The sequence below is a fragment of the Rhinolophus sinicus genome, chromosome 14 (genome assembly GCF_057876585.1).
Source record: "Rhinolophus sinicus isolate RSI-liver-muscle chromosome 14, RSI-T2T, whole genome shotgun sequence".
Taxonomy (NCBI): Eukaryota; Metazoa; Chordata; class Mammalia; order Chiroptera; family Rhinolophidae; genus Rhinolophus; species Rhinolophus sinicus.
In genome coordinates this window covers 49,198,149-49,219,566 of record NC_142514.1, presented here as the reverse complement: position 1 = coordinate 49,219,566, position 21,418 = coordinate 49,198,149, and the positions used below count along the sequence as shown (strand labels likewise).

Genomic DNA, 21,418 nt, shown 5'->3' with positions numbered 1-21,418 from the left:
ACGTAGATGTGCACGCTCTCTCTCTCGTTTTCTCTCACAATATTTTATTGTACTGTACTCACCTTTTCACTAAAAGGAAGCACTTTATGGCTTGTCTTTGGCATATCCAAATTACTAGCATCACTACTCTTGTTCTTTGGGGTCGTTATTAAGTAAAATCATGGTTACTTGAACACATGCACTGCAATACTGCTACAGTAGTAGCTTATTACATAACGGGTGGAAACTCGGGACAAAGGGATGATTCACTATCCAGGCAGAAGGTAATAGGATGGCTGGAGATTTCATCACACTACTTAGAGGGGCGCACAATTTAAAACTTATGAATTTTTTAATTCTGGAATTTTCCATTTAATATTTTTGGACCATGGTTGACCAAGCATAACTGAAGTCACATAAAATGGAACCATGGATAAGGGCGGACTGCTGTGATAAAAACAGGAATAAATGGCAAAAAGATCTCCCAATAGAGGGTGATTCACACTTGGTACTCTTTGGCTGAACTCAGGCTGTAGGGCTGGGATGTAGTTGTAAAAGGCTCAAATTATAAAAGGCCAAATTACTTTTTGGAATATATCTTAAGAAAGAAACCAACTACAAGCAAAACTTTAGCCAAAAGGTTGTTCAAGTGTAGTTTATAATGGTGAAAATTTGAACAGTCTAAATTTCCAGTGATAAGTGATTAGAGACACTTATTAAAAATAAGATTGTAGATTAAATTAATTGAAATATTTATTCTTTGTTGTAAGTTAAAAAGGCAAGATCTAAAAATATTTGAAGAAAAAATGTTAACATTTGTTAAATTTGGCTGGTAAACATAGAGATGTCTATGTAATTCTCTAAAATTTTCTATGTATCTTGTAAAACTTTTCAAAATAAAAACAAAAACATAACTTCCACAATAGTGTATACAGAAGAATTCTTTAGTATGCTGTACTTTTCACAACATCAGACTCATAGCACTTTATTCAAATCCTTATTTCTTTCCATCTTCTCTGGTGGATCACGAGATATTTAGGGCAGCAGGTACCTTATCTATTTTACTCCCCCTAACACTTAGAACAATGCCTGAACATAAAAAGTTATCAGTAAATATTTTTAAAAACACATACACCCATGTAGAAATTATGGGCGATTCTTGTTTTTGTTTGTTTGTTTGTTTGTTTGTTTTTTAATCATGATCTACAGGAACTTTTGGGAACCACATTCAGATCTAGACTTCATTTAGTAGGTCAGCATGAATTAGTTGTTTATTTGTATAGACATTATAGAATTTCTTAGTCTTTACCTATATCATCCAGGTGAATTTGCAGTTGTTTTGACTTCTCCATGCCTAGTACATTTGCAGCTTGGACCCAAACCAAATATTTCTTGCCTCCTTGTAATGAATCAATGGAGATGTTAATGTAATTTGAGGTGAGAAATTGTTGTTCTTCTTCTGTCTCTAAACTTAAAAAGAAAAAAAAAAGATTATAATCACCGGTTTTTTTTGGCTTCAATTAATTATTCGTCGATTTTTTTGCTGCTACCTTTTTAGCCTGCGTTGAGAATGCAACATATACTGAAGAATGAATCAAACTTGATTTTATTTTGAGAATTTTAAAAAAGAAAGTCAAAACTATCTAAGGTCACAGTATGACTTTCATGGCACTAAGCAATTTTATCTTCATAAACTCCTATTAAGAAAATAAAATAGTACATATGTGTGTGGGTGTGTTTATGTTTATATATATATACACATGCATACATTTTTAGAGATGATGTTTTACAACCATTGTTATAAAAGCAAATATATTAATATTACATATTAAAACATTTTCTTCGACTTAACAATTCATTTTTTCCTTCTGATTTTAAATGAAATTAAACATTTTGTGGACTCCTGAAAGTATTGTGGGCCCTGGGCACTGCTCTGCCTATTGAATAAGTCAGCTCTAGACATAGCTTGAAATAAATGAGCACATTCTGGGAAGGAGTATTGCATAGGGGTTCAGTGCAAGGGCTGTGAGTCAGACATTTCTACCAGATGTAGGGTGAGGGGTAAGAATGGGGTGGGCGGTGATGATGGGGTGAGATAGCTGGATGGGGTAGGGGAAGAGTAAGCTTCCAGGTAGGAAAAAAACCAGCATGTTCTGAAACAAATGAAATGACATGCCATTTTTGAAAAAGTTTAACAAATTCAGTACTCTGGAGCATGAAAGTGCAAGAAATAACTTGAAATAGAGCAGACCAGGTCAAAAAGACCTGCTGTGGATTTTGAGAATAAAACTGACTGGACCTGGTGGCTGATTGGATGAGGGGAAAGGAAGTCTCTTGTTGCTGAAGAGGATGGAGAAGATAGAAGGGAGAGACCCAGTTTGGAATGAGAGAGAGTGAGAGAGAGAGAGAGCTATTAAATTATCACTTCAAATTATATTTATCTATGTTTCTACCATTAAATGATTGAGGATCTCTAATCTGCCAATTAAACTTGGTAAAGTTTCAAATGTTATTTGTTAAGGCTAAAACTTCAAGTTTTATTGATTGACATTGGCTTTGAACACAAAGTTTGAGCCTCTCTTTTAAGTCTTTTAAAAATTTCTACTCCACAGTATTTTACGGGGGTAGGGGTTGGGAGAAGTGGAAAGGAGAGTACTGGAGAATGTTTCTTCCCCTATGGTCTCGTTTTTGTGAAGAGAAACTGTCCTTAAACCTCCCTCCTCTTGCCCTGCCCCTTGCTCACTCTTCCCTCTTGAAAGTAGGGGTGATTCTACTCAAGAAGAATTGGGCGTATGAAACTCATTCCCTTCCTCCTTCTTTTTCCCTCAGGAGTCAAGGAGACCAGAGACATGACCTGTTGCAGTCTAATACGCTGCGCCTCTAATATGCTATAAGATTTAGATGAGTGAGTTGCCCATGTGGGGACCTGCAGCTGGCTATGATTCAGGACGAGGGCAATAAATCTGTTTATTCTGGGAAGATAAATGTTAGATAGTTTACTGTTGCCACGTACCAAAGCCATGCTCTCCATTATGAAGCCTCATCAGTAGTAAATAGTATAAAGTATTTAAAAGTAGTTAAATATTTCAATAAATATTTAACATTAATTGAAGTTTAAATAGTTTTATATTTCAGTGGCTGCCTCTGGTTTCTCTCAGGTGGTTTAGAACTCATGAGGGAAATACGCAGAAATAAATATAGACCCCCCTCAAACTCTTAGACACCATTATGTATAATCAGATCCATTCATAATACAAAAGTGTTTTCACTGGTCTTCACTAAGTTGGTACCTCTTGTACCTTTTGAACTAAAAACTCTTCTTATTTCCTTTTTTTAAGCTTCTCAGTCAGCTGTTCCACATTCTTCATTACTACATCCAACTTACCATTTCAACTCGTTCTTTAAGCCCTTGTGATTCCAAGCTTCACTTTTCGCATGAAACTACTCTTCTAAAATGGTGTCCTTCCCAAGGTGAGTCCTCAGAATCCTCTTCTTAGCATCTGTTCCTCTTAATTCCTTAAACTCTTACTTCCCTTGGCTACCGGGCCCTGTCGTATTTTCTGAGATCCCACATTTCTTTTTCACACCTGCTTAGTGACGTCTTTCCTCCTCCAACCCTCCGCCCGGGTCCCCCTCCCTACTCCTCTTACCCCACCATCTTGAGGGTCAGCCCTTCGCACTTGTGTTTCGCTTAGTTCTTTCCCTCCGCTAACTCATCTTCCAGGCTTCCATTGCTATTCCACACGTAGGGCTACCACATATCTGCGCTTTCCCTGGTAGCTGCATTGGAATGTAACCTGAGACCAGAACTATAACACCTTCCCAACTAAATTATCTTTCTGTGCAGATCAGCTCTTGTTGCCAGTTACTCCATCTTGTCAACAACATGCTGCCTTTTCTGATCCTCAGTTTACCATTTTTAACAACTTTCTCTCATTGCTCTTAAGAGACAACCACAGAAGGTGAAGCATTATTAAAAATATTTTTTTATCTTATATTTTCTCCCTGTTTTGATAGCTGTGGTCATGGTGTAGTTTCTACCTCTATACTATTGGTTAGGTATATTCCTTGTAGATTCCTAGTTAATTGTACTGCATTGTGAAACCTAACTTGATATAAATATTCTACATTCTGATATTTAACAAATTGAATGCTTTACAAGTTTGCACGTCATCTTTGATCAAGGGTCATGTCCATCTTCTCTGCACTGTCTTAATTATAGTATTTGTGCTGCTGAGGCAAGCACTGGCCTAATTTCTTTATCTAGTATCATCAACTGCTCTCTGTCCTAGGGGACTGATTTGATAGGTTTTGTGGGGAAGAAACAGTTTTAAAAATCACTGGCATTTTATCCCTAGGGCTCCACTTCGGGTCCTGTTACTACTGTGTGTTTACACAGCAACTCCCGAATTTCTCCAGCCCATGGAATCCCAGCCAGGATTATAACTTGCCAGCCACTTAGATTTCTTGAAATCCAGAATGACATGCTTGCTAAGACACAGAACTCCAGGGAGGAAAAGAGGAACCAGCCTTACACTACCAAGTAATAAATGCATTTATAAATAAAAATACTATAGAAATGATATTTTTACTTTTTAAACTTATTGCCACTACCAGAGCACGGTAACCTCAGCAGACAATTAAGAAATCTCTCTGAGGCTGACAAGGGTGGGTGAGTAGAGGGTGAAGGGGATACATAGCCTGCAGGTAGCGGCACCTACTCTATTTCCGCTCAGGTGTTTAACTCTCAGTGCATATTTCCTGCTGCTGCCTCTTTCCTCTCACCAGCAGGGAGATCACTATGAACACCATGAGAGGACAAGAAGGACATATCATGGGGATGAAAAGCACAGGGCTTGGGTTTTAGAGCCAGGCTCAGGTTCAAACTCCCGCTCTGCCCCTGGATAAATTGTGGGACTTGGAGCCAGGGACTTACTCTATGGCTCTAATGTCACCTTCTCTGTAAAACAGAAATAATGTTTACTTCTCTGTAAAACAGAAATAATCACATCGTTGTTATCATGAGTAAATGAAATAAATGAATAAATGAAATAAGAAAGCATGGAGCAGGTGGCTTCACACATAATAAATGACTTATTAAAAACAATTATTATTATGAAATAAAAGGTGTTTATAACATGGCTTTTACACATGCTAAAAAATAAAAATGAAACTTTAAAAATTGTATTTCAACAAGTGAAATTTTATATTGCTTGTATCTGAAGTCAAATCATGCCATTAAATTCAAATGTTTACACAGTTGCCAAATCTTCTTTCTGAAATAAGGTGGAATATAAATAAATTAGCAAAGAGTTTGTGAAAAGGTATGCTAACCTCATGCTAAATAAGAATTAAAATGTGGAAATGGCAACTATGTGTAAGTAGGGCACCTTTGAATATTTTCCAGTTAGAGAAAAACCACATGCATGTTCTTAATTGATTCGTGGCTAATTCTTTTACCGCACATATTGAGACCACAATCAAAATGAAAATGTATTCTCAAACCGACATTAACCATAGTTACTAGGTAATTTAATTCTGCTTTTAAAGCCTACCCTTTCATTAGCACCTAGACCACAAAGCACTATTTTAGGTGAAGAATCTAACAATAATGACTGACTATATACATTGGGACTATTTTTACATAAAACTATATTACAAAGTTTTTGAATTTCCTATTTCTATTTTTATGTGCTAATTCATACACAACAGATTATCTGTTGAAAGGAGTCAGCATGATGTATATATTCTCTGAAGTTTCCTATGCATCTCACTCTAGTTACAGTTAACAGATTTTCAATAAACACTGCCAATTTATGGTGATAATGGTGAATAGTGTCTTCCATTTATTAGTCACTCATTCAACAATATTTACTTAATACCCACTATGTTCCAAGCACTATTTTAGACACTGGGGCTACAACAATGAACAAAACAGATAAAGTCCCAACCTCCGTGGAGCATACTACATTCTGCTAGAAACAAATAAATATATAGTATGTCCTGTGGTGATACATGTTCAGAAGAAAAATAAAGAAAAAGGGGTTGGGAAGTGCTAGAAGTAGGTGAGAGGATTTTATGTTTTAGGGAGGTGGGCAAGGCTTATCTGAGAAGGTGACATTAGAGCCATAAACAATCAAGTCTCATGGCTTCTGGACGAAGAGCCTTCTAGGTAATGGCAAAGGCCCTGAGTCAGGACTTTGCTTGTCCCGTTTAAAGAATAGTAAGGAGCTGAGTGAGGTTTTTTAGAGTAAGGCAGACAGAAAGGGATTAGAGAAGTGATCAGAGGGTTATGGAGGAGGGAGACATGTAGAACGCATCTTAAGCTCACACAGGGCAGCTGAAGGACTCTAGTTTTGACAGAGTGAAATGGGAGGTTTTGAGCAGAGGAGTGACATGATCTGATGTGCATGTGAAAAGAATTAGTCTGGCTACTTGTGAATAACTAATGAACCATAGGAGGGCAAAGGTGGAGGCGAGGGCACTAGTTAGGAAGTTCTTGTACTAACTCAGATGAGAGATATGGCTTGGACCAGGATTACTATGCAGGTAGTGCGAAGGGGTCAAATTTTAAAGCTAGATCCAGTCGAGTTTGTCCGAAGGCTGTGGATTATTGTTAAACTGATTACCCTTGTCTCCCCCAACACTTGTTCTTGACTGGCTTTGGGTTTTGCCTTAATCAAGGGTGGTAATGGGCAGTTTACATAAATTAATCAAAACACACATGAAAGTAACTTTTAGTTTATGACTTGAAAGGAAAAGACATTAAAAAAAAGAAAGAGTTAGCCCAGTCGGTTTTGCTGATCATTTCTAGAGAAGAATACAGGAGGAGGCCAGTGATTTTGACCTGAATAGTGCAAAGGATGGAGTTGCCATTTACTGAGAAGGGGAACGCAAGTCTGGGGAGAGAAGACTGGGTGTTTTATTTTGAAAATGCTAACCTTGAGTTACCTTTTGGATTTCTAAGAGGAAATATTGAGTAAGATGCTAGATACGTGGTAGCTGCAGTTCAGGAGAGATTTTACTTGGTGTTAATCTGAAAAATTTATGAGCTTTTCATCACAGAGATGGTGTCTATTTTTTTTTATTTTTTTTTTAATCTGTAGAGTTTAAAATGGTGCCAAGAAGACAAAATGCTAAATAAATATTTGCTAAGGTGACTTGAATAGAATGGAATGAAGGGCCACCATCATTCATTCATTTTCATTTAACAAGTATTTGTTGAATAGAAGGCACTATGACAGATATAAAAGAGCTTCCAAGGTAAAGAAAGAATATATTTACAGGAGGCTGTTGAGGGTATTGGGACAACAGCAGGTAGGTGCTTATTAGCAGAATTCATAAGGGTACAGAAGGGTACAGGAGGGTGTGTAAATGGCCATGCACCTCTGCTGGTGGGATCACTACAAAGGTACTGGGGAGAAAGAAAATTCCTGAAGTAATTCAGACACAATTCTTCTACTTTATAACTTCAACCCAACACCAGAAGGAAGCCTTGATGACCCCTATGCTGCCATAGAGGGAACTCTACACTTCTGCCACGCGTGAAACAAGTGGGAGGGCTGAGGTAAATGCCTGTCAGTATATGTGATTTTACTGGAAAATTGAACCACATGATTTGGAAGTGAAACCTTGCAAATGCTGAGCTCTACCTATCTGCCAAAGAGGAAAATACATGAAGAACCCAGGATCTAGAAGAGCCTTTTTAAAACTGATACTACGTCAACCACAAAATTTATTATAAGTCGTCTTTTTCCTTGGAAGAAAGACCTTTTTGCTAGTTAGAAAAACTGACATTCTCTTCTCTAATTTTTTTCAATTCCTGGATGTGCTTTTAATTGTAAGATGAACAGATGTTTATCTGTGCTTATAGGAGCTCATTCTGGAATTTTTTAGAATAGAGCATTCATTGTTTTATGCTAATCTTTCATGTCCTCTTTAAAATATGATAAGATCGCATTAATCTGTACTCCATTAATTAAGATTTTGCGTTAGGTTTGTCTGATTTGGGCTATAATTTATAGTTGGATTTCAGGAGAAACAGTGAAAAAAATGTAATATATATGACCTTTTATTGTTACTTAACTAGACTCTGAAGGGAAAATGCAGGAAATGTCTATTTCTTGTTATCAGTTAGAATAATCGCTCAACAAATACTTATTGAGCACTTACTATATGCCAAGTATTCTAGGCTCAAGCAATACAGCATTGAACAAAACAAAAGAAAAATTACTGCCCACCTGAAACTAATATAATATTTAATGCCAACTGTAATTGAAAAATTAAAAATAAATAAATAAGCAAAAGAAACATCGATAGGGTAACCAACTTATCCCAGTTTGCCCACAACTTTTTTCAAATTGATAATTGTATTTCCATCTTTAACACTAGTAGAGGAGTCCAAAATAGACTGACATACATAGATACAGTTTAAATATAACATAGAAAGATTTGAACTACGTAGATTGAGAAGGGAACATCTTCCTATTTTGCAGTTTCTGAATAGTAGCAATTAAACATATTTTCCCCCCAATTTAATTTGGTATGAAGTAATATAACTTTTATGATCAACCACTTATCTTTAAGCATAAAACTTGAGAGATTTTGGTTGCATGGTCATCTTGGCTCCTGCAGTCTGGGTGTTGCTAGAACATAACAAACGATAATTTCTACAAAAGCCTCCTCAACTCTAAGTAGAAAGTGGTTATTTTCATTCATTTATTACTTTCCGTTTTAAAACTATGTCCCAGGAACTCTCTTAGACTCAAGCAAACCAGGAAAGTTGGTCAGCCTACATAGACACCAAATTCAAGTTTTGGGGTCATTGTTAATAATAACAGATGTCATGAATTTAGTGCTCACTATGGACCTGGCACTGTGATGTCTACTTTAAAAGCCAAATTCCACTAAAATAATTAGAACAAACCTGTGCAGTAGGTTCTGTGTTAGGCCTACTTTAAAGTAAAGAGAATGCAAGTTGGAGAGAATGAGTAAGTTGCCTAAACCCTTGAAGGCGATAGCTCTGAGATGTAAAGGAAAGGTCCTCCTAAAGCTGTGTGGTGCTGTAGCACCATTAGGCCCCTGCCAGTGAATAAAAAGGTTAGAAAGATTATCGAACACCTTGCACCACGGGATGAAAATATTAATGGCCCCAAATGATTTGGTAGCTTCCCAGATCATAATTAGGGAATTGGGGATAATGGGAGTGTGTTAGAGGCTGGTTTCTTGGGTCCCTGCTGGAGGTAGAGCCCTGGCTGAACTGCGGTGGGATTGCTCGTGTCACCGTGCTGAGGGAGGAACCTACCTCTTCACATACACCACATACTTTGTGTCTATGTAGGTGGGCTTCCCGGGATTCCAGGTACAAGTCACGTTGCCTGAATATTCATAAATGACACAGGTTACCTCGTCAGGGACATCTGGTGGATCTGTAACAAAATGTATCACTTAGGAGCCACCATAGAAGCACAGAGTTCCTTATAAAGTAGTTTCCATTTTATCTGGGAAATCGGCTCAATCTCCACTCAGCGTTTCTCACTCCATCCCTACCACCTCATCTTACAACCCACTCTGCCATCAAACATTGATCCTCTCCTTTGTATATTTTACTATATTCTCCCCTCCTTTGGGGTTAATACTATAATCAAATTCCTCCCATTCAAAACAAAAAAGTCCCCTTCCCCTCAAGTTCTCTCCCCTCAGCTTCCACTGTATCTTTCTGTTTTTCTTAACAGCCAAGCTTTTCCTTTTTTTAAAAAAGAATCCATTATATTGGTCTTTTTCTTCATCTCCCATTTTCTCTTGAACCCCAAACAATCAAGATTTGTCCCCACAATTCCACCAAAACCACTGTTGCTAAGGTAGTTAATGACTTTCTAATCAACAAATCCCATGATCTCTACGCAGTCAGTATTGACCTTAACGTCTGCGGCCCTTAGTATTTTGATCACTCCCTTCTTGAAACCTCTGTGCCTTTTGGTTCCTGTGAAAGTGTTCGCCAAAGTGTTTTTCTACTACTCTGGAAAACTATCTTCTGCTCGGGGACCTATTCCACTACTCACTTTAAAAGTTTATGTTCATACTTACAATGGAGTATTATTCAGCCTTAAAAAGAAAGGAACTTGTGACATATGCTACAACACAGATGAACCTTGAAAACATTACGGTAAGTAAAATGAGTCAGACACAAAAGGACAAATACTGTATGATTTCACTTATGTGACGTATTTAGAATAGTCAAACTCATACAGACAGATGTTGGTTGCAGGGTTGGGGGTGAGGGCAGGGAGAAAGGGGAATTGTTTAATGGATACAGAGTCTCAGTTCTGCAAGATGAGGCGTTCTAGAGCTGGGTGGTAGTGATGGTTGCACAGCAGTGTGAATGTACTTAATGCCACAGAACTGTACACTTAAGAATGGTTAAATGGTACATTTTATGTTGTGTCTATTTTACCATAGTGAAAAATAAAAAGGATTTGTAAACAGTTTGGTAGTTACAGAATTCTATTTCAAGGTTCTCTCTTTCTCCCTCCCCCACACCTCCTCCCCACTTTCTCTGAGTGGCCATATTATGGAGAACATTGTTGGTTTCTGTCTGCTAGCACCTTTCCCGTTTCAGAACTGACATCTCCCTCACTCCTAACCTGATCCCCTCTTTACCCCTGCCCCAAGGGCTGTCAATCACTAGGTTCCACACAGAAGTGTGCCCTTGACCTAGGCTGACTAATCGAGTATTTCCCTTGGGAATGAACACATGACTCAAGATGAACCAATCAGAATTCTCCAAGCTACTTTTTCAGGAGCCATGATAAAAGAGGCACTTTCTAACCTCCTGAAATTGCTATCTCAGTTTGACTGGTGAGTTGCTGGTGGCCATCTTGCTGTCAGAGTGAAACAGTCTATTTAAGAATGAAGCCAACACAGGGGAAAAGAAAACCCAAGAGATGGGAAAAGATCAGAGAGTTCTGATGACATTGTTTGAGACCTTGGGGGCTGTGGAACCTATGAAACCCCACCAACTACGGAACAGCACCTGGAATTTTCAGTTACATCATCTAATAATAAATTACCAAGGTCAAGATCAAAAAAGAAGTATGGCAATATTGAATACTAATCATATACTTACTTTTCAGGTGTGCTTTCTCAGTTTGTGTCTACATGTGCAATCCTGTCGGGGAAACTAGACTACTCAGAGAATGACCGGACAAATAGAAGAAGGGGAGCTCATAAAAAATAAAAGTGCAGACATTTGTGAATCTGAAGTTATACCCAAAGATTTGTCTTAAATCTAAATATACTCCTGCTCTTCGCCTGTAAATCACCTACCAAAATTATAACTTGTAAAATAAGAAATAAAAATATGAAAAAACTTAACCTCACTGCAAATTGAAACAATAATAGATATCATTTAGAGTTATCAAATTGGCAAGGATTTTGAAAAATGGTAATCCGCAATGTCGGAATGGACTCATGAAAATCCTGTAACACACTTCTGGTGGGAGTGCAAATTGGTACAGCCTTTATGGAGAACACTTTACATATCACAACCTTTAAAAGCTGCAACACAGCTATTTTACATCTATCTTGCAACCCAGCAATGTTACATCTAGGAATACATCCTTAATGAAATGTTCATAGATATACAAAAATATTTGGCTAAAAAGATGTGCCTCTTAAAGTATTGTTCATACTAATGAAAAAAAAGGAAACAAAATACCCCAAAATTAGGTTAAATAAACTATAATACACTCCTAAAATACATCCCAAAACAAAGTTGTAGAATACAATTTAAGTATCTGGCCTTTGAAAGACACTAGAAATATGTTTAATTAGTTTAGTAAGTAATGGCCATATGATAAAGTGAGAAAAACAGACTGTGAAATTAGTATAGTGGTGTCATTTGAGAGGAGAGAGAGAGAGAGAGAGAGAGAGAGAGAGAGAGAGAGAGAGAGAGAGAGAGAGAAACTTGAAAGACATATTCCAAATTATTAAAGAGGGATTCTGTTAGTGGTGAGATTATGGCATTATAGAGATGATGGATATTTCTTTTTGCTGGTCTATTTTTTTAAAAAAACTCTATACATTAAATGTATTTATTGATTTTATAATTACAAATATTTTCTAACAGAAAGAATACACTAAAGTACTTTAAAACATTTTGGTGAGTTGTAACATTAAGTTCTAATGGGGAAAACAAGATGCCAAGTAGGGTAAAGAAATCTTTAAATTTTATTTGCACCTTAAAGAAGATAGCTGTGGAAACATAAATTTAAGTCATTTTGAATATTGATTGAGTTATGGTCCCTCAATGACTACTGATTGTGCTGAAGTTGTTTTTTGCCTGTTTTCAGAGAGACAGTATCATTGATTGAGCCATCATGAAACACATCTGTCAGTCTTTGGGGATACGTTATTCCATAACATTCTATATAAAGTAAATGCTCCATGTTATAACTATTTGGTGGTTAATTAACTTTGTGAAAGATAAAATAGATTATATACACACATGCAAATAAGCACAATATTTGTAAAATTAATGTGAAGCTATGTAAAGATGGGAGTATGAGTATACCTATGAGAGTAGCACCAGATTGTTGTTAGATTTCATTGGCAGCTTATTCAATGTCCAAGGACAAACACCTGCTGTACAGCCAGATACGAGAGACTACCCTGAAATATGCAAGGATGAGGCTTAAGTTTTTGCTCTTTCCCTCCCCTATTATTGAACCATTAATCACAGGCCAGGTTTCTTATTAATTCAGAGTCTGGCCAAGGATCACTTTCTACTGAGAGCTTCTTGAAGATAAAGTCTGTGATTCCTTCTTCTTTGAATATCTAGCATTTAACACATTTATGGTGCATAGCAATCTCTCAGGAAAGTGTATTTCATGAATTGATTGGCTTGATTAATAAAATGATAATAAGAAGACTTAACATGAAGAGAGACCCAATGCTTCTGGCAAAGATCACTCTTTTAATTCCTTACCCAAGGAGAGAACGGATAAGACTAATTGTGCCAGTAATGATACTTAATAGCAATGTTAAAGATGCATATTGGATAACAAGTCGGCTTTCATTGAGACAAGTAAAGATCAAAGATGGCTAAAGTTTTAGTCAAAGATATTTAAACTTTTAAATAAATGATTAAGTGGAAATAGGACTGTGCCATATATGGTTTATTTTAATTTGGTGATTTAAAATGCTTAAAGACATCTTATAGTGTTTTAGTCCCTGCTTGGTGTTATTCTAATAGAACAAACTTCCCATAATCAGTGCATTAATCACAGATAGGAATCTAAGAAGTGTTTAAAATTATGGCTAAAAATGAAAGTTGTGATAATAATAGTTTGTGTTTCACACATTACACATTTAAGTACAGAACATTTGGATATCTTTTCAGGGAAAGCTATGACTCATTTATCTTCTCTCTTTTATGACTTGTCTCCAGTCTAAAAATATACACATAATCACTTTTTAAAAAAACACACACCAGTAACGATAAATTGACATAGTAAAGTTCAGAGGACAAATATCCTGTGATCAAAGTGATCCAGCGAAAGCAATGTGATTTCTAGAGTACCACAAAAACCCTCAAAAACCTTTTTTTTTTTGACCTACTTAACTAGGAAGTTTTGTTTGCTAAGAATTCAGAACACAAGAACACAGGGCTTCTTGAACCTAGGAGTTTGAGTAAATTTTTACCTGACAGTTACAATTTCACACTCATAACCAGAGGTCTATGTAAGAAGTTACAACTCACAGAGTAAATAATGTAAAGAGTGATGTTCTTTGCAAGTGGCCATTTGCAGAGAATAAGTGCTTCTGTTACATGGCTCTAGAAGGGGAGCCAAGGCCATTCTTTGATCCTGATCATCACCTGTTGTGTTTGGGGGCAGAGGCCCTTAGCCAACCTTGGAGAGCTGTTGGTCGGAATCTAGCACCCAAACTGCAACACGGGAAAGGAGGCCATACTTCTTTTTCCCTTTTTTTCCTCTTGCTTAAATTGGAAATTAACCTTTCCCCATAACTGTGGAAGTTGCTTTATTGCCTTCCGAAGAAATTGTATATTATCTCAACACCCCTCCCCCCAAAGAATCAATACTAAAGCATTGACGCATCAAGGGTTATTTATATTTCCCGAGGATGTGGACAAGGTAAGGAGTCCTCATACATCAGATAAGGTGCCTGTGGTTTCAATTACAGCAATTTAGGGCAAGTTTGTCATGTTATTATTTGTTTAAGGCATACATTTGCCAACCTTATTCTTTGACTCCAAAACTTACTACTTTCTTTTCTACTACTTACTTTTCTTCCTCAGTTCACCTCTGCTACCTCACATATTTTTCTCTTTCACAAATCGTGCAACATCAGAGGCCCAGAGTTAAGTAGGACAACGGCCTTGTTTTAGAACAAAGAAACCTGGTTTTCAGGCATGTACTCTAGGGGCCAGGAGGTCTGGCTCATGCTAGGTAAGGTCTGGAGGTGAGGAAGAAGAGCTCAGATTTGATTCTCATAAAGCATGGAGGAAGGGAGCATGGCAAAGACTCAAAGACCTCTCTGTCTTTCACTAAAAATGAGCCCAGATGCCATAAAGAATGAATATATGGGCTAAAACAGTGCTGAACTTACTGATCTATTCTTCTTAATAATAGAACCAAGAATTAAGTATATAATTATACAAATCAGCCCATATCACCGTAACTTCAAAATCTTCAGAATGCTGTACAAAAATTGAATTTAACAAATATTTTTAAGATTAACTTGATAAATTTTTTCTTAATTACAGGAATAAACACAATGATTCACAGTTGGGGCAGTGGGATGAGAAGCAGGGAATTGTATCAGAATTTCCCATGTATTAGCCAAAGGATGCATTTTTAAGGATTTAGGCATATTGGCATTGTACTTTCAAGTGTATAATATGATTTAAAATAAATTATTAAAATGGAGTGCTTACCACAGTCAGTATAATTTGCCTCATTTTACAGCTATGGAATTGAGGCTCAGATTGGTTAAGCAACTCACCTAAGGTCACATAGCTGGTAAGGAGTATAGCAGGAACACGAAGCTAGTTTTGCAACTGTTTTTCTCCCTAAACCTTAATCTCAAAATTTCACGTTGGTGTCTCCTTTAAGGTTGATGGTATTAGTTTGGAAGAAAAACAAACAAACAAACAAACAAACAAGTGAAAAACAGTTGAAAAGAGCAACATTTAAAGCCTGAGGCTGCTGTCTCTAATGTATGCTGTACCTGACCAGGCAAATGATGAAAACTGTTTTTTTGAATGCATTGGTCACATTTTTAAATTTGTAGAGTTCACCTTAAAAATTCATATTTCTGTCTTCTTTGGAATAGTCAAAAGATCTAGGAATATTGGGCCTTCACAAATGCTGAACTGGGCGGTGGCTGTCCCCAATAGACCATATAAGTGCTTCCTTACCTCGTATTTTTCACGAATCTGGACCCTGGAGACATTAAAGTTTGCCACTCCTATATTAGACTAATATACGAAATGAACTATAACAATTTGCCTCTATTTTTATGCAAGTTTCTTATTACCAGTTAATTGTTAGACCCTCTTTCATTTGGACTTTGAATGCATCCCAACACTTACATCCAGAAGAAATGTCGTTTCCACATATCAGTGTCTCTTGAAAATATCCGGGACATTCAGCAGTGCAATACACAGAGGCATGTGGTTCCAGAAAGTTGTTATACCGAAGCTGAGCTGTTGTTTTATTAATCCTTTTAATTTGAAATTTTTCTTTGATGCTATTTTTATAAAAATAAAGTTTTCTTGGTTGACAGTTCTTAATTGCTGCTTGGCAATATATAGAGATATTCATACCCATCGTAAAAATTGTGGCTGGTTCTACCCAGATGCGGCCAGAGCAGTTTATATTTGTAATTCCTGAAAATAAGTAGATTAAAATAAATTCCATGTAAAACATTAAAACAGGAGATTCTGAAGAACATGCTATTGCATGTAAAATTTATTCATTTATATTAACTAAATGATTTTAAACAGAAGTCCTACTTATCATTTGCATTTTTCAACAAGTTGTACAAAGTAGCTGGTGCCTTATTTCTCCTAAATCATCTTGGATAGTGTTGGTCTGACTCTGAAAATGTCCGACATCCTGCTGGAGGGATTCTAGTTCTGATGATGGAGCTACTTCTAGCTCTCTAATATAATGGTGTCCCAACCTAGAGAACACAGTTTGGAGCTTGTCGCTGAGGCACCTGCATCATCTGCAGAGTTTTCTTCAAGGTCTAGAACCCTGCTTTGGTGCTGCTTGTCTCCCAGTAAATGAATCCCTGCCACCTAGCCAGGATATCATTGCTTCCAATGGAAACGCCCACACGGCAATAGCTGCCCTGCCTGAACATCTGACGATCCCTTCCCTAGGGTTCTGATGTCTTTCATAAGGCTCAGCACAGTGCCTGACACAGAGTAGCCAGCACCAAGTGGTTTGTGGAATTGATTGAAATTCAAATTGTCAACATTTATAATTGTTCAAAGATGCCAACTCAAAGTAATTAACTCCTACGTGGAAATGTTTGTATATGAGTTAAAGTCCTGTCCATTAGGGATGCGTGAGACGGGAATCCTGCAGCAGGAGGGAGGTTGGATTTTTAAATTTTATTCCATATAATTTTTATGTGCATGTAATTTTTCCCAATGTAATAATTTTTTATTCTTCAGAGATTCTAGCGTAATGCCTTGAAAGTAATAAACACTCAATACTTGATTTGAACAAGAGATAACCGTAGGTATTCAAAATACTGTACCTCCATGACACCAATTGAAGAATATATAAAGAGCTGTTACTACATCCCATTGAATCGTGACCTGATTCATGCCTGAAAGCAGGAAAAAGCTCTTTGTTCCCCTCTAGAAAAAAATACAAAAAAGAAAAAAAAGTTTAAATTGTAATATTTTAATAAAATAGCAATAAAATAATAAAAGGCATTACAATTTTTTTCTAAGTTATTGTTTTTGATGAGAACCTTTGATTAGGAAGGAAGGAAGGAAAGAAACACTAAAGAAAAGTCACTGGGGTGTGAGGAGGTGTAATAGATGTTGAGAAGTAAAACAAAAGAATGGAATTTTATACCCTTCAAAAATCACTATGAATTATACTTTAGTAGGACATTTTGACCCTTGATATAATACAATTCCTCCTAATCTAGTCTCTCTCATCAAGAATCTCTTTCTGCTCTAACTCCTGAGGATGAATTTTTCTCCTGACCAGATGCACCTATCAAGCTCCAGAAATACCGTGTTTCCCCAAAAATAAGACCTAGCTGGACAATCAGCTCTAATGCGTCTTTTGGAGCAAACATTAATATAAGACCTGATCTTATTTTTATACTATACTATACTATACTATACTATACTATACTATACTATACTATACTATACTATACTATACTATACTACTGGGTCTTGTATTAATTTTTGCTCCAAAAAACGCATTAGAGCTGATTGTCTGGCTAGATCTTATTTTCGGGGAAACAGGGTATCAGTCTTTGATGAGTAAAACTTTGGTAAAACCAAAAATTTCAGAATTTCCAGAGAAAAGGCATTCAAAATGAAGAAAGATGAAGTGAGGCAAAGGCATATGTCTTATCACCAATTAAACTTACAGAAAGCCCATTATCTGTAGTATCAAACGAAATACATTATAAAAATTCCAAATAATATTGCCATTAATTTACAACTGGAGTTACATTATTTAGTGAATCAGTTTCTTACATTATTAATAATTCAGTTATTTCAGTTACTCAATTATCAACATTATTCACTTATTTCTATCTGTTTAATAAAACCTGAGCTTTTCATATAAAACGACAAAACAAAACTCGTGACTTGTGAAATAGCATAAAATATCTGATAACATTTTTAAAAACTGGGGTTCTCATGATTCATGAATATAGGGACCCCTTTCATAATTTGTTAACAATAGTAGGTCTTCTCTTTATCAATAATAGACAAAACAAGCCCTAAATGTTCCTAGTTAGAAGTTAACTACTCACCTAATAGAATATACACAGTGTTATTATTTAAAGTGATGTGATGTCAGACAATATTATAGATTCAACTTTCATCAGTAACCACTGTATGAAATATAAGAACATATAACAGAAAATAACTTTGCCCATGTATTTCCAAAAGGAAATACAGCTATTTTTAAATATTTGGATGGTCATTTTTTTCTTTACCTTTCGACCTGTTTGCAGCACATAATTCCACTTCACAGCCAGGCTGCTACCCCTGTGGCCTGCATCATGTCTTCTTTCCCCACTGCCTGCCTGTCAATATTCATTTCAGATTTTCAGCTATGAGGCAAATGGAAATGTCAGCAAAGCTCTGACCTACATTGCTGATTCTTGAAGAGGAACTCAACTGTCCAATTCAAAATGACTGGCTCTTATGTCACTATTTGGAAAAACCCAGATTACTGAAAGTGAACTGCTTTGTCAGTCCTTTTTTCTTTTTCTTTTCCTCAGCTTAATTTTAAATTACTTGTCTCATCTAAGAAGTAGAACACATATACATGCTTTATCTGTCAAAATCTTTGACACCAAAAATATTACGCTTAGTTTTAATTTGCAACTATCATTGACATTAATTATAAATTTGTTTTTTAAGAAAACGAAAGTTTAAAGGCTACTGTTGACCGTTAATTTATTTAACAAGTATTTTTGAGTATCTACTATGTGCCAAGTATTGCTCTGGGCATTAAATGTATAATGGTGACTGATTACAGAAGAGCGCCTTTGTTTTGTTGTTTACAATGGTTAAATTATAAATTAGTTGCTTTGAACTATTGTCCGTGGTTTAGCAGGATTCTACGAGGAAATAAAAAGAAATGACTAAATATTTATTTGAGTTATAACAGGCATCAGTGTGGGCCTTTCCTGGCATACTTTTTCTTCCTGCCTCCTCTGTATGTCCTACATGTGTATCGTTTCACTTTATATACTCCTTTCTATTGAAAATGACAATTAATTAACTTGTTTCCTCTGCAGGAAACTTCTTGAAGTCAGAAAAGATAGTATGTCTTTTTAATTTTTATATCTTTAGTTCCTAGTGCACTAGAATACTCTGGGTGAACACTTAAAACACTCCTATGCTCAGATTCATTCTAGAGAATGAAATCAGAATTTCTGGGGGTAGAGGCTAGTCTTCAATATTTTCAAAGAGCCACCCCAGGTGATTATAATGAGCAGTCAGGATTGACTGTCAACTGGGTTTTAATAATTCGTACCAATTTTCCAACCTCTGAAGGAAAGGGTGTGGGAAAACATTTCACATACCAAGAACAGAATGTGCAAATAATATAGATATTTTGTGACTGGTAAGTGTTTCTCCAAGTTGAGGGAAATAGGATTTGAGCTGGAAAATTAGGTCAATGGCAGAATGTAATGGGCTTTGTATTCCTGCTAAGTAGTTTAACCTTCATTTTGATGTCAGTCAAGAGATAGCAAAGATTGTTAAGTGGAAAAATAACATAATCAGAATGCATTTTAGAAAGATAATTCTAATTATAGTGCAGAGAATTGATTGAACATGAAGAGCCCAGTTAGGAGGCTATTGAAAATCAAAAGCTGATGAGGACCTAAAGCAAAGGAAAGGCAGTAAGAACTGAGAGGCGGAAATAGAATTGAGAACTACGGTGTTGCCCCGAAAATAAGACCTAGCCGGACAATCAGCTGTAATGTGTCTTTTGGAGCAAAAATTAATATAAGACCCAGTCTTATTTTACTATAATTTAAGACTGGGTATAATATAATATAGTATAATATAATATAATATAATATAATATAATATAATATAATATAATTAATATAATATAATATAATATATGACCGGGTCTTATATTAATTTTTGCTCCAAAAGACGCATTAGAGCTGATTGTCCGGCTAGGTCTTATTTTCGGGGAAACACACAGTAAGTGAGCACACACAAAAAAGGAGGAGTGATGGTGGGGAAGTGACGAATTTGGTTCTGGGCATGTTAATTGGGAAGGCCTCACCACATATTCAGAGAGACCTGTCTGATAGGCTGTTGTAGATATTGGTAGTCTTAGGAGAAAAGTTTGAGCTGGAGATCTAAATTTGGAAGATTTCAGCATGTCGATAGTATTAAAACTAAGATTAGAATAAGAGAACTCAGAGAGAACTCAGAGTGGATAGTCTGAACCAGAAAAATGTTGACCCAAAAGACAAGAAGAGAAATAAGGAGTGTGTGGTCAGTGTCAAATGGTCAGAGATTAAGTATAATAACTAAAAGGGAGTGTTGGATTTGATAATAGTCAGTTTTCCCTGAGAGCAGTTTCAGAAAAGAAATGGAGAGGGGAATGAGATGGTTGTGAACCAAAATAGAAAATAAAGGAGAGGACCTTGGCTAATCTTTCAGGAGTTTGGACAGTGGAGACGAGGTTGTTGGAGAGCTCAGGGCAGATGAGGATTTATTTATTTACTCATATTTTAATGGGGGCTGGTGGTGGTTCTTAACCATCTTTTCTTGTGTTTATTTGCTTATTTTATTTCTGTTTATTTGTTTATTTTCATATATTTATTTACATATTTTTTCTTTGGGGAACAGCCTGTTAAAATCTTTTGCCCATTTTTATTGGTTTGTTGTTTTTTCACTACTGTGTTTTGAAAGTTCTTTACATATTTTAAAAAGCAGTCCTTTTGCAACTATTTTTTCCTAGTCTGTGGCTTATCTTTCATTTTCTTAACGATTTCTTTTGAGAACAGAAGTTTTTAATTTTGGTGAAGTTCAGTTCATTAGCTATTTTAATGGTTCATATGTATATATTTTTATCTGGAGAGCCTCTGCTCACATTTTCATCAATGGATCAATACATAATCTTGCTTTATGTGTGTTTCTGTGTAAAGACAACTTATTTAATCTATATTATAGATTAATTAACATTGAACTTAGGGTCAACAGCCCTCAAATCCATGCCTGAATGAAACTTATCTAATATACATATTTTCTGTGTAATGTACATTGCAGCCTTGCATTTAGGAACACTAAACAGTACTTCCGGACTGTACTTGGAGGCCGTTTTAAACAGCAACATCACCCACAAAAGGCACAAATGTGAAAAACATGGCACTAAGTAGACTGAAAAGGACACTTGTTTACAGCATGAAAACTGAAATAATTCCCTTAGCTGGGAATTAGCATGTTGGCGACTCAAATCTTTCACCATTCTGCACATCTTTGGACAACTGACAAAGTGCTGCGAGTATTGATTTTGAGGTTACAAATAAGTTTTAGCTAGTAAGTGGATTTGCAAATACAGAATTCAAGAATGATGATGATCCACTATGTAAAATCTCCTGTGTGTAAGTGGTTTGACTTCATTTGTTAATCAGAAAGCATCAAGACCCACTGTGGCTTTCTCCAATAGGCAGG

The 21,418-nt window shown here is 36.2% G+C and overlaps 2 protein-coding genes and 1 non-coding gene across 3 annotated transcripts in view; 1 reads left to right on the top strand and 2 right to left on the bottom strand.

Annotated features, from left to right (window-relative positions):
- The window catches only part of IL23R (interleukin 23 receptor), a 54,293-nt gene extending 35,989 nt beyond the window's left edge, over positions 1-18,304 (bottom strand). Inside the window, exons 1-5 of the mRNA XM_019731100.3 lie at positions 18,205-18,304; positions 16,771-16,873; positions 15,593-15,889; positions 9,284-9,407; positions 1,289-1,449 (exon numbers count right to left, since the gene is read on the bottom strand). Of these exons, the coding sequence (XP_019586659.3) occupies positions 1,289-1,449; positions 9,284-9,407; positions 15,593-15,889; positions 16,771-16,840 (652 nt within the window). The 5' untranslated portion in view covers positions 16,841-16,873; positions 18,205-18,304. The remainder of the gene's footprint in view (positions 1-1,288; positions 1,450-9,283; positions 9,408-15,592; positions 15,890-16,770; positions 16,874-18,204) is intronic.
- C14H1orf141 (chromosome 14 C1orf141 homolog) overlaps positions 1-21,418 on the top strand; it is a 163,148-nt gene that overhangs the window by 81,487 nt on the left and 60,243 nt on the right. The gene's annotated exons all lie outside the window — the stretch shown is intronic.
- On the bottom strand, positions 4,119-4,225 carry LOC141572525 (U6 spliceosomal RNA). The gene has a single exon (XR_012497850.2). It is a non-coding gene; the product is annotated as a U6 spliceosomal RNA (small nuclear RNA).